The 13757-nt window shown below is 46.0% G+C and overlaps 1 protein-coding gene across 1 annotated transcript in view; it reads left to right on the forward strand.

Moving 5' to 3' along the window:
* Positions 1–13757, forward strand: part of kctd16b (potassium channel tetramerization domain containing 16b) — a 61658-nt gene continuing 47901 nt past the window's right edge. Inside the window, exon 1 of the mRNA XM_084028060.1 lies at positions 1–857. Within this exon, the coding sequence (XP_083884186.1) occupies positions 20–857 (838 nt within the window). The 5' untranslated portion in view covers positions 1–19. The remainder of the gene's footprint in view (positions 858–13757) is intronic.

A 13757-nucleotide genomic window follows, 5' to 3' on the forward strand; every position in this document is an offset into this window, starting at 1 on the left:
CGCGCAGCCCGTTGCGTCCATGACGGAAACGATGGCGCTGAGTGGGAACTGTAGGACTAACCCCAAAGAGCAAGCGTCCGTCCAGAACAGTTTCCCAGATGTTGTTGAGCTAAACGTGGGGGGGCAGGTGTATTACACGCGTCACTCAACTTTGGTGGGCACTCCGAATTCGCTACTCGGCAAGCTGTTCTCGTCCAAAAAAGATGCTTCTAACGACTTGGCGAGAGACCCGAAGGGCCGTTACTTCATCGACAGGGACGGGTTTTTGTTCCGCTACGTGCTGGACTACCTCCGAGACAGGCAGGTCGTCCTCCCGGACCACTTCCCGGAGAAAGGGAGACTCAGAAAGGAGGCGGAGTACTTCCAGTTGCCCGACTTGGTGAAGCTGCTGACCCCCGACGACGTCAAGCAAAGCCCGGACGACTACTTCCACAGCGACTACGAGGACGGGTCTCAGGGCAGCGACCACCGGCAGTGTCCGCCCTCCTCCCTCGTCCCCGCGGACAGGAAGAGCGGCTTCGTCACGGTGGGCTACCGGGGCTCGTGCACCACGGGCCGGGAGAGTCAGACCGACGCCAAGTTCAGGAGGGTGCCGCGGATACTGATATGCGGGCGGGTGGCCCTCGCTCAAGAAGTGTTCGGGGAGACCCTGAACGAGAGCCGCGACCCGGACCGGACCCCGGATCGCTACACCTCCCGGTTTTACCTCAAGTTCAAGCACCTGGAGAGGTCTTTTGACATGCTGTCCGAGTGCGGCTTCCAAATGGTGGCCTGCAACTCGTCGGTCACGGCCTCGTTTGTCAACCAGCACACGGAGGACAAGGTCTGGTCCAGCTACACGGAATACGTCTTCTACCGTAAGTGACACCTTTTTTTTTTGTTGCTTTTTTTTACGTTCGCGTGCGCAAAGTTGGAGTCGCCGCTAGGAGGCGCGCTTGTTTTGCCCGTACTGTGTGTGTGTGTGTGTGTGTGTGGAGAGAGAGACAGCATTATTGATGCAGATGGGCGTTTCTAGAAGAGGACATCCCATCTTTTTGAATGAAGTGGGCGTTCTGAACACTTCGGGGTGATCAAAGCTGCTGCCACCTGTTTCTTTGGCCTCTAGCTCCTGACATTGTGCATTTTTTTTCTTCACTTTTTAAAAACAGCATCGGCTGCAATTCCACCAAACACTAAAAGTCACACCTGTCCGTACCTGTGGGTATAGCCTGTATCACCTCAAATGCAAACACAAATCGCATTTACATGAGCGTTTAAAGATGTGCAATTAAACCAATTCGAGATCACGCCTGTTCATTTGGCCCAAGAAGGTGTTGCTCTAGTTCTCCCTGAGCAGCGCTCACATAAACGACAGGCTACTTCATGTTCTGATCACAGTGTGTTCCCACGCATTACAGCGTGTTGCAGCATTCGCCACTCTCTTGCAGGCTAGTTTGCATTTCAGAAGATTTAATCAGATTTTTAATACATTTCACTCCCATCCGAGCCATAGCAATCGTCAGAGCAATGATTTATCAACGCTTCCCATTCCTCATCTCGGTGCAATTTTCTACTCCACCTCCTGTCTGCTTTCATCCATCCCATCCTTTCAACTTCTTGCATTTCCTTCTGGCCTTTCTGATTTCTTACATGTCTCCATCTTCGCTCATTGGCTGGTAGGATTCTGGTAAGAGTGAAGAAAGGAAATTCGAAAATGTGCTTCTGAAAGATTTAATAATACATGACAACAGTCCACATTTTGTAATCCAGTGGTGCGTAATGTATTCAGAAACTCTTTGATAGTTGCCATAAAAGAGACACTGTGAATATGCTTAAGTTCTTTGTACCTGAATAAACGTGCAAGTTATAAGCTTTCCTTTTAATAACCAGTCAATCAGTCACGGTGGCCATTTTTTGAGATGTCGTGAAAAATTCAGAAACATATAAAAAGAGACCTCTGAATGAAACCAAACGTTTTTTTTCCGAGACACAGCATCTGAGCACATACTGTAGGCCATATCACCACAAAACCATAAACTGTGCCTCTGAATCTCACCAACACAGCTGCAGTTCTTTGTTTTATTTTCGTTAAATGTCTCCTTTTGCCCACACAAGCTCTTTGAAATGTGTTTTTTCCCTAGCATGTATACCATGGCTTGATCCTGTTTTCGTAATAGCTATAGTTCCCTCGACTTCTACAGTCAAATCGTTTGGCAAATATGTGGACATTTGTGTTAGTTTTCTATATTAAATTGAATCAGATCCAGTAGGATGAAGCTCGAGAGGCTGCCAACAGTACAGAGATCAATGTGTCAAGGCAGCTACCATGATTCTGCTAATACCTAATCGTTTTTTGTCATAGTTACCGTGGTTTGAAAAACATGGTTTATTTGGCCTGTAAAAGATTATCATTCCAAAAGTGATCTGTGACACAGACTTCTCTCTCTAGCAACACTTCTATTACTGAAAACCTTTATCTTCTGTATGTGTTCCATTTGTCTTTGAATACTGTATGTAGATACTTGATGTAACTTCCCTTCCCTGTACTTTTGTGTATAGATGTGGTGGACACCGTTTCACATCCAGGGAACTGTTCCTTCCAGTCCAAAGAGACCCAGTTTGGTTTTTACTAGCATTGCTGCATTATTTCAGTGCCCACATGTCCAGATGTTTGGCAAGTTATGTTGTAGATGTAGAGCATGTAAATCAAACAATTGTGCTATCCTAGCATCATCTGTAAAATACTCACCTCCCTAATATATATTTAATTCCTCCTGATTCAAAAGTGTTCTTGTTAGGACTGGGATGAGGGCCAGGACCGCTGGTTAGAGACCACTGAGCCATGCGTTCCCCACCGCCCCGGGGAAAGCCACTGCCAGACCCATAAATCTCATAAGTCAAATGATCACATGGCCACAGAGCAAACAGGAGTAAAAAAAAGAAAAGAAAAAACACATGAGAGTGACTCGCTGAGCTGGCTGCAGGGAAAATGAGCTCTGCGTTAATGGCCTGGATGCAGCAGCTACAATGACTGGATGGCTCTTGGCTCTTCTAACCCCCAGAAGTAGTGCTAACAAGCCAAATCAAGTGGTGGTGCGGGCTATTGACACACACACACACACACACACACAGACACACACACCTTGCTTAAGTAATATCTGGCAGTGTGTCTGCTGGCTGCCTCTGCAGGCCTATTCCTTGCTCACTGGCAAACAACAACTGCTTCCTGGCTTTGTTGACAAATGTTCAGCTTGTTAGAGGGCGCCGCTCTCTGAGGCGAGGGCGCGGCGGCAGATGTGCTGCGCCTGTATCTCAACGAAGACTACAGGGGCGTTCACGCGAGCTAGTTGGGTGTAATCACGGCGGATCGTGCTGGAGTTTGTTAAACGCTGCAGTCGCCCAGTGGATTAAAAGTAGTCACTGACAGCCTCTTGTTTATCCGCCTGTCACATTATTTTTGGGGTGCGCACGTCTCTCCCCTTTCTCCCCGATCCTCCTCTCTTCCTCGTCTCCTCTCTCCCTCTCCTCCTTTCATGTCTTCTCATTTTCGCTCTAGTCAATCACGGCAGGCTTTTCTCTCCCCCGTCTCGGCCCCAGCCCTCCCTCTCTGTCTCCAGCTTTTATTTTGCTCCGAGCGCCGCGGGGGCAAGGAGCAGCGCGGCGGCACCAGTTGCCTTTACATGCCTCGCTGCGCCGTCACGCCTCCCTGTCCCGCTTCTTATTCATATCTCTGTATGTCTGTCTGCCTGTCTCCATGATTGTTTATTCACCTTCATCTTTTGGTGTCTGGTCTCCCTTTTTAGGCACTTTGTGTTTGTGCCTCTGCTTACAATTCATATGCCAGGGAGTCTGTCTTTCTAGTTTGGTAGCCCTCTGTTGGCCATGTTGTACATCCTTAGGAGTTTGGCATGTTTGAGACAACATTAGGATTTAAAGGTAGTTAAGAGAAGGTCTTTTCCTGTTCCAGCGTGACAATGCCCCTGAGCACAAGGAGAGGTCCTTAAAGAAATGATTTCCCCATCACTCCCTGACCTCTACCTCACTGCACATCTGAGGATTAATTGGAACGTCGGCTGCGAGCCATGCCTTATCCCACCATCAGTGGCCAACCTCATTAATGCTTTCGTGGCTGAAAGGGAGCGAATCCCTGCAGCCAGATTACAAAATACTGTGGAACGTCTTCCCAGACAAGTGGATGCTGCTTGGTATCACAGTAATGCCCATTATAATGAGATGAGCAACAACCACATATGGGTGTAACGTGCATCCGTCCAAATACTTTTGGCCATGTGTGTATCGGCCTTTTTGTGACACCTTTGGTTAAAAGTGGATAACATCATCTGCAAGAAGCTAACATTAGCGTTAGCGGCTGTGAGTCATTGGCTAACCCTAGCGTTGCTTTGCTAAAGTAGCTAGTACAGAAATAAGGAGATCCATGTTTCAGCTACGTAAACGTGAACATCAATAATCTGCACAATCAACACAACAAACTTTTTCATCTCATTATTTTATATTTAACACACTTCTATGTCTTTATGTGGCCTCTATAGCTATGTTTTGGGTAAAGAGCTGAGGGGCACAACAACAGCAATTCACTTTATGTTTCCGTTTTGATTGACACAACTTTCCCAAATTCCACTTTCAAGTTTCATGTTTTCTTCACGCCAGAAGCCTGAACCACCTCCATCGCCATGCTCTTTTTCCCCCACTTGTTATTTCCTGCCCTGGATCCTACACTCCTCTGAATGGACCTATCAATCTGGTTTTCTGTTTGGGGCTATACAAATGCAGGATGGCTTCTAAAACCCCAGAAGGCAATTCTATTTACCAATTTGTTGCATGGCTGAAGTGACTGATAATTAATCTCCGCTGTTGACAGTCGGTTCTGTGGTTTCCACCGCAGGGCCTGACAAACCATCGGACAATACCGCGGCACCCGTGTGGCAAATATGGGAGCGAATATGAAAGTCTGCTGAGAGGATAATATCACATTTTTGAGTTAGGATGTATTTCCCTCGGCAATATATATATACATTTTTATACCTCAGCTGAACATAGTAAAATGTGTGTCATTACAAATGGCCATTTTCATAAGACCATGTGTGCTGGTGTGTGACACACTGTGCCATTAGCTTGTTACACACAGATGGGTAACTCCTTGTCTAGAAAATGTGTTCTGGCAGGTGGGAATAAAGGGGCTGTGGTAATGGTGATGGTGTCTGCATGTGTGTGCGTGTGCATGTTAATGTGTGGCCCATGTTGCACTACCTGAGGCATTTGCACGCCCGTTGAGCCGCTGGCTAAACACACCTGGAGACCAAGCAACCCCTCACACACACACACACACACACACCGCCGTATGAAAATACATCACGCTCATCCTCTCGGCCCAGTCGGTGACGACATTAACAGCGGCGGCCGGGCGCTGCAGGCCTGTAGGAAGTGATTAGCCGAGGAGCAGACAGGCCGTGACAGCTCTGAGGAGAGACTTGATAGGGACAGCTGCTACCCTGGCCTCGGCTCCACAGGGGAGTCCACCGCCACACACCTCAACGTTGTATTATTCAAGCGGAGACAAAGAGGAAGGGGAGAGGAGCAGGTGAACACTGTTTGATGTATGAAAGACATCAGGATTATCAGTGTACCATTATAATGCTGCTACAACCGGGGGTGCTTTGTTAATCCAAGTACTGCTATATTTAACGCTGCGCTAGATTGCTAAAAGTATTGCTACTGCTACAGGACCATTAATGTAACAGTACTACTACTACTACAACAAAGAAGAAGAAGAAGAAAAAGAAAGAGCCCAGAAAACGATGGCCCCTTCCCCATGTCCTACGTCCTTGCTTGGACCACACCCATCTTCAAACTTCACTTTTATCTCAAGTTTGTGGTGGAAAATCGGGCAAGGGGCGTACAAAATTGGGGCATTTATGTGAGCGAACGGTCCCTTTGCCTCCCTTTCTTCGACCATAAAGTAGAACTTCATTTTGATCCGATCGAACGTTTCACAGATGGAAATACAAACACTTAATTATTGAAAATGCTAAGTGAGAATTTGCAAAGATGACTCATATTTAGCCTTGTGAGTGTGTGCTTACCATGTAGATGCTTTGGTACGTATTCAGGTAGTAAAATCCTTTGGATCTTGTTGCTGATACATCGTGATATGTTGCTAAATACTAAAACTGGTGTGAGCTTCACTTTTTTTTGTCCAGTAGGAATCAGACCTGCTGCATTTTGTACAAGCAAGCAAGAACATACTTTTGACTCCTGGGTCAAGAATAGAAAGAGTTGTTCAAAAATAAACGCACAGATGATCCTATCCCCTTCTCGAAAACAATATAAAACTGTTTTGCACTGGGAATATTCTTCAGATGAAAGAAACTACATTTTATGCAGTAACAGTTAAATCCTTTTTTACGTCAAGGACACCTAATTTCGAGCAGCAGTAGTGATTGGAACGGAGAGAGTGAAATGAGATACGATCTGTGGCTGGGAGCAATGGAAGGTGTGAAATTGAAACTCTGAATGTTGTTGAGTGTAAACAGAAAATGAACTCAATTTTGACTTTTGAAATAGAGTTTACTCACCTTTTCATGACGATAGAAAGTAAGCGACGGCTAAAGGAACAGTACGTACAATATTGGCAGTAATGGAATATCATGTTGACAAGGTGGTGTATAATAACCTGAAAATGAGAATCAATGTTTTCGTGACCTTAGAATGAGCCTACATGCGGATGGTTCATTTTCAAGGCCCTGGCCACCATATTCCTACGGTAGTCCAGAATGAACAAACACCGGCTCTACATGAGGCCATTCTCACATTTCCATGTCGTTCCTCATCTATTCAGTAACCTTATCCTGAAAAGGTGTGATTGATTTTGTGCAAGAGCCCAAGGTAGGAGGTGAAGGTGGGCTATGGAACTAAGGGGAGGACAGTATGGAAGATATCATGGATAAAGGGCAAGTGGGTCATATGGAAAGAAGATGGACTTGGCTGTTTGTCTAGCCGCCAATTGACCTTCTCCCTTGGATGCTTAGTGTAGCCACGTAGAGTAGATTCATAATCCCCGGTCTCTGGAGGCTATGGGGAACCACAGAGCTCTGGGAGGGAGGGAGGGAGAGCGTCAACAAGGTCCTTGAAGCCCTCTGCGCCGTCCAACAGTCCATTTTTCTCTCTCTCTCTCTCTCGCTGTTTTCTCTCTGCGGTGGCAGGCACAGTTGATATAATGCTGATGCTCTTCCCCCCGTAGTGTTGGAATAAGTGCTCCACAGTGCGACGAGGTGTGGAGTGTTGCCATAATGACAGAAGCTGCAGCTGGAGAGCCTCTCCACTCGCTCAACCCACCGGCTGGCTGCTGCAATGCATCAACGCTTTAATAGCGGGCCCGCTACGCGCGCGCCGAGATTGGCTGGAGACACGGCGCAAAAGGAGTGCCCAGAATTCCCCATCACATCAGTAATTGCATCACCCGATCACGGCGGCGGCTGTTTCCGCCACGGGAGTGCATGTCACCGCTGGGATTAATGCCTGCTTTAAGTTCCTCAAACAGAGGCTCTGATGCTACATCCTGTCTGAGAAATGATTTCTCGTTTCTCGTCCCCTTCATTCATCTTCTTCAGTCTGAGGACATTGTGACCGAACGTGAAACCCTATTCAGACTATTCATACTTAAACCCCATGATGGTTGGATCATGTTTTTGTGCGTATTCCTCGGTGGCTCATTAGGGTCGCACGTTGTCACGTGTGGTCTGATCGAGCATATGGTCATACGGCTGTAATTTTATTCCACGGTGCTTTATGGCTTCCTGGGGCAGAGAGTCAGTGGCATTTCATTAGTAAGTGGCAATGAAGTCCTAATGTCCATTAAGAAAGCTAGAGGCACTAATATAGAAAACTCTAGAGGAAATTAACTGCAGAGGAAATTACTGACACCGCCGATGGTCACACATAAAGTCCTGGTGTTTCGTATAAAATATAATATCATGTTTTATCACATGTTGTAACGGGGAGAGGACCGTCATTTTTATTTGTACAGTATTGTATTTTACAGGCAGGGAAGGGCAGGGTGATGGAAACATCGGGGGTGGAGTTGGGAAATAATTCAAATAATTGAGACCTGAGATTGATAATTTGGTATTACAGTGTAATATTCATCGATGACACTCAAAACTACTGTTAAAAACAAGTTAATTAGTCTTCAGCGTGATAGCAGAAAGTACCTAAAGTTATGCCACTGCAGAGGATTATTCACAACTCCAATGGTGCGACTCATTAGTAATCCCTCGGTGTCATTTCAGCTACTTGCTAGTACTCAGCTGCTTGCTAGAGCGTACCGTCATCACCATTTCATTCTTAAGTGGCTGTGAAGCTCCCTGTCCATTAAAACACACAGAGAGAAAAGTTTCTAGACCTATAAACAGACTATCTGCAATGTTAAGGTATCACCCATATCTCTCATGAGCCATTTCTTACCCTGGATTTGTTTAATTCTTCTGGATTCACTATTATTCATTATTATTCTATTCATATGCAACATGATACCCACGAGTAGCTTGGATACAAAGAGCGTTCACGTTGGATCACTTTAATAGAAAGGAAAGAAGACATCTGCAATATTTCATTACCCACATGAACCTGGAAGTGCAGGTGAGTTAAATCTACCGCTGAGCCACTAACCTTGGAGCGGAGGTCTCCAGAGGTCTAGTCGGCTCACTCCTTCCCAACATCACACACTCCCCTTTTCTAACTTGTCGTCTTCAAACCCCACTGACATTCTCTCGAGTCACTTCAGGCAATTTGTCACATTCTGTGCAGCTCTCTCTGTGAAGCCACAAAAGGCTTCGCACAACAACAAGGCTGACGCGGGCCCCGTGTGCCGGCGTGTGCACACCCCCGGGAGAAGTTAGCCTTCTGGGCATTCTGCCAGGAATCACCTCAGCTTAAGTAAACACAACCTACTTGGTTAAGTTTAGGGAAAGAGTATTTTTTAAGAGTGAACCCTTTCTGCCAGCAATCTCCGTAGGTTTAGTCAACCAACCTACTTGGTTAGGTTTAGGAAAATATTACTGTGTGGGTTCAAATAAACCCGTTCTGGCAGGAAGCCCTGAAGGCAAACTACTCCAGTGTGCCATGTGCTCGTTTCTGGAGTGCTATGCATCACCTATAATCAGTACTAGGGCTTCAAGTTAGAATGAATGAAAACCAATGTTCGAATCAATTTGCACACAACCGGAACCAGGTCCACCGGGTTTCTACAGGACACAAAGGGGGTACGGTCAGTCCCAAAATATCGTTCGCCTTCACTTCATTCATGTCCCTGTCAAAAAAGTTGCATTTCATAAAGTCAGCCTCACTTCTATCCCAGATATTTTTCCCCGTCCACACAAGACTTCTGTAATGGCTGGGTGAAGCAGGTTTCCATTCAGCACGGCTCGTGAGCTTTCTTCATTTGGCATTAGCAAAGTAAACAACAATAGGGCTACACAGTGAGTCAGAAGCGCAGTGCATTTTGGGAACTCCCCCTGCTGCAGTACAAGGCGTCGCCTGTTGTGCGTACACAGTTTGAAATAGAACAGATCCTTCTGGATAGAATATTAGATTTGTTTTTCTTCCCCACTCACATTTCAACAGCAGTTTGGATTTTTCTTACGAATTTGCTATTTGCCACCTTTCATGGAGATTCGCCTGCATAAAAAAATAAAAAAGGTTTTGAAAGTGAATCATTGCTTAACAAACTGACGGTTTCACAGTTTCATGTGGAATTACTCTCCGAATACAAGTCATTTAACAGATTAAAGGAGAAGAAAAGCATAAGAATTAGTTTTTTGTGACATGAGTTGAGGGTTTTTAACATCCGGTAAGATTTGCAAGAGTTTTGTGTTGTCTCACAGTGATGATGGTTTAAGCTACAGAAAACGAGAGCGTCCGCTATCGTACCATCTCGGCCGGCTGCTTCTGCTTTACTATTCACGCTGCAATGAATAATTGAATGCTGTTCACAGAGGACTACGCCGTCTGCGGCAGGGGGCTGGGCTGTTTGTTTGCAGCAGTAATGGGTTGCTACCTGGGGTCCTGAAACATACTACCTGTATTATGTTCTCTTAACTACACACGGCTGCATTAGCTGTGTGTAGATAACGATTCGCCGGATGTGAACCCTGCGTGATTATGGTCTGCAGACGGGAGGTCTGTCGGTAAATTGGTTTTGCAAGACAACAGCAGGCGCATCAGGGCAGAAAACTGTCGACATGACTTACACACACACACACACACACACACACTATGCAGATACGATCAGACAGCGCTGTCTAGCCGAGAGACACATTGTTGACCACACGATTAACCTGGCCAAAGCTTTGGAGGGATTAGTAAGCCGCATTTGTCTCTATACAACAACACAACCAATTTTCCCCCCAATCTTCAGACCCACGTCGGTGTCTGCAAACACCACGCGGCTGAACCATACAGCGGGAGTCCGGGTCTGATCTCCGGAGTTCGGTACGCCTCATTTGTACGAGAAACAAGCAAATGGAGCAAGACAATTATCAACATCCATCACCTCAAAAACTCATTTAGCCAATTAAATCCATTACAGGCTGACATTTAGGTGCGATCGTTAGGGTTCTCTCCTACAGGCGCACACACACACACACACACACACACACACACACTACACTACGCTTTCACGCAGGGATCAGAGCAATAATGTAGTTGTCTCATGATGTAATGACATGTGCTCGTCGCAGAGCAAATCTCATTCATCTTGATCAGGACTCCGTGTGCGCTGCATGCGTATGTGGAGGCGAGGTGGAATAGAGGACACGAGGCTTTTCAGATCTCACTCTACTGTTTTCATGTGACACCCGATAACAAATGTCACGTTGCCCTCAGACATGACTCACCCTTCCGAGAGGTCTCTTCCCTTCTGCTGCAGCCAGCTTCACTAAAGTAGTGTACAGTTGGAATGTCAGGTTATGCAGGCAAATAAACAACAAATTCTGAAAAAAATATGCATATCGAGTTTGTCGACCAGAACTGAAAGGTTCCAAATAAATATTCAGGTCGTGTACGTCAAAAAGTTGGCTTTGGAAAACCAAATATTTTATTGATCTTTTTGTTTTGCCTTATCTTGTTACGCCTGAGATTACTACTGGACCCCAAAGCAGAGACTGATACAGGTGGATGGTGCAAAAAGAGTTTATTCTTAGCACAGAGCAGGTTTGAGAGGCTGGGGCTGGCGTGAGGCAGAAACTACCGGGCGCTTCACGAGGAATGACGAGGAGCTGGCAGCGTGGCGAGACACATCAGAGGAAAAAAAGGGAGGGGAACCGAGAAAACGCAACCAAATTAATACCATAACTCCTCAAGAGGATTAGAGGGCTGTGCAGTGTTTGGTTTTCGATTCCGGGCTACTTTTTTCCTGATCAGGTGGTTTGTGTTCTTGCTGTTACACTCAGAGCATCACAATGCTGTGCTGTGAGATGCACCACATGGGCCTTCTGGGGATTTGTTATAAAGTGTCCAGCATACAGTGTGTAATATATTATATGACACATATTGGCACATGGGAAGGAGGAAGAGAGGGAGGAGGGGAAAACACACACACACACACACACACACACACACACACACAGTATGGGGCACAGCTTAATCTCTGGTGATGGTATCAGTGTATCTCTGTGCCTGTTGGCGCTGCAAAGTTATCAGTTCTTAACATTTCTAAAGCCACGGGCAGTGGAGACCGCTGAGTGTGAACAAATCCATCACGGATAACAAACAGGTTTGCAAAAAAAATAAAAAATACAAATAGATGCTTGGATTTGGCTCGCTAGCAAATGTGTTTTGGATTGAAATCTAGAAGTGGGTGTCGAGAATGCATGCCACGAGCGTGTTTTTTCCTGATTTTTTTTGTTTTGTTTTTTCTTTTTGGGTCGTACCTTCCTGTTCTGTATCTGACGACTGCTTGGAGCATTTGATCCGCTGCCAGTTGTGCAGATCAGATGTGCTTTGGTTTTCTCCGGAGCATTGGAAGCATCAAGGTGTTTTTGCAGAGAGCTCAGCCTTGTGTCTTCCATAAACAATCTCTAGCTGGTGTTTATTTGCTCATTTCAAACATCTCTCCTGGAGTGCACAGAGTGGTACGGCCGCCAGTGCAGAAGCTGCTATTACAGCTCTGAGCTTCTCATTCTATAGTCGTCCCTCTTATTAACACTCCTCTACCACTTTCCTTCTTTCCTTGGATGTCAGTGCTGCATTCACTGCTTTCCGTCTGTTCATCTTTCTGTGCCTCTTCTCTGTGATTTGACTCTCATTCTCTGTGATGGTTGCAACCACTGCTTTATCCTCCTGTTTCTTTTTCCTTTGCTTTGTGTCTCCGTCTCTTTTTCTGTCCAAACGCCTGAGGAGTATAATCAACAGCAGCCAGAACAACAGCCCTGCTGGTCCTTTTCCTTCGGTTGCATTTCATATTCTTCTCCTCTCTCACTCAACACTTTTGACTCCCGTTTTGTTGTTGTTGTTTCTTGATTAGAACCTCATAATTTCCATTGGTTACCGCTTCCAAGGACAGAGAAGGAGAGACTCACAGTAAGTAAGAGCAATGGAAATAGAGTCATCCTCAGCCGAGGAGATGCACTTCTAGGCCATTAGCCGCTCTTATATTTACCTATATAACATAAATACTCAGCCTAACTGACCATACATTTCCGTCGTCCGGGGGACCGTAAAATAAACCTCTAAAGGTCAGCACAAGAGGGATGAGTGGGACTGGGAGTCATTTGTAAGCGAGGCTGGGTACCTTGTTAGGTGTATTCTATTCTCAATTAGGAGGCACCACTGCCCAAGTGTGAAAAGAGAAAAGTTCGGGGGGAAAAAGGTCACATTTTCAACAATTTTTCAGGTCCCTATGGTGACTGTTAACGTTTCCATTATTGCATTTTAGCTTATTTGCACCCCAAGGCACCGTGCACTGCAAAACCACTTCATCAAATTATATTTCTGCTCCACAAAGCCATTGTTTTGGTGGAGAGGAATCTGACCTTCTAATCTGGTGACCTCAGTGTGATCTCTGAGCCTCTTATATCTAATAGCTGGTATGCACTCACGTGAAAAAACATCACCCAGTGGACTTCCTGCTACAAAAAGCAATCTTGAGCAAAGTCCCCAGCCTACCTCTGACCTTCAACCTCTGACACGGTAGAGGTAATGATGACCTGAGGCATGTTGAGTCCCTTGTGGTGTTTTAGGTGAGAAAGATCTTTCACACGCAAGCACACACGCACTCACACCTTTCAGAATTGAAAAAGGAGTAGAACACCTAGCATACATCTCAAGAGGTCCATGTGCAGCTGAAGCAAACTACACCACACACGTCCTTCCTAGGAGATCCCGAGGTGATCCGGGGCCAGAAGGCATACATAATCCGCCCAGCATGTTCCGGGTCTGCCCGAGGTCTCCAATCAGTTGGACGTGCCCAGAATATCTCCACAGGGAGGCGCTCCGACTGGCATCCCAATCACACACCCAACCATTCTAAGTGATTTCTTTAAATGCAAAATGCGACTCCGAGCTCCTCATCCTGTTCTGAAAGGTTAGCCTTGATATCCTGTGAAGTATACCGAGTGTCGGATTTCATCCACTGATAACACTCGAACACTCAAGCCTTGTTTTCCTTTTCTGTGCCCCGATATAACTGTTAACATTCTTAGAGAGCAACGCCGTGGCTTTGCTAGACATGTCCTCCTGAAAAGAGGTTGCCGAGCCTTTCTTCA

Source organism: Eutrigla gurnardus (genome assembly GCF_963514095.1).
Source record: "Eutrigla gurnardus genome assembly, chromosome: 15".
Lineage (NCBI taxonomy): Eukaryota > Metazoa > Chordata > Actinopteri > Perciformes > Triglidae > Eutrigla > Eutrigla gurnardus.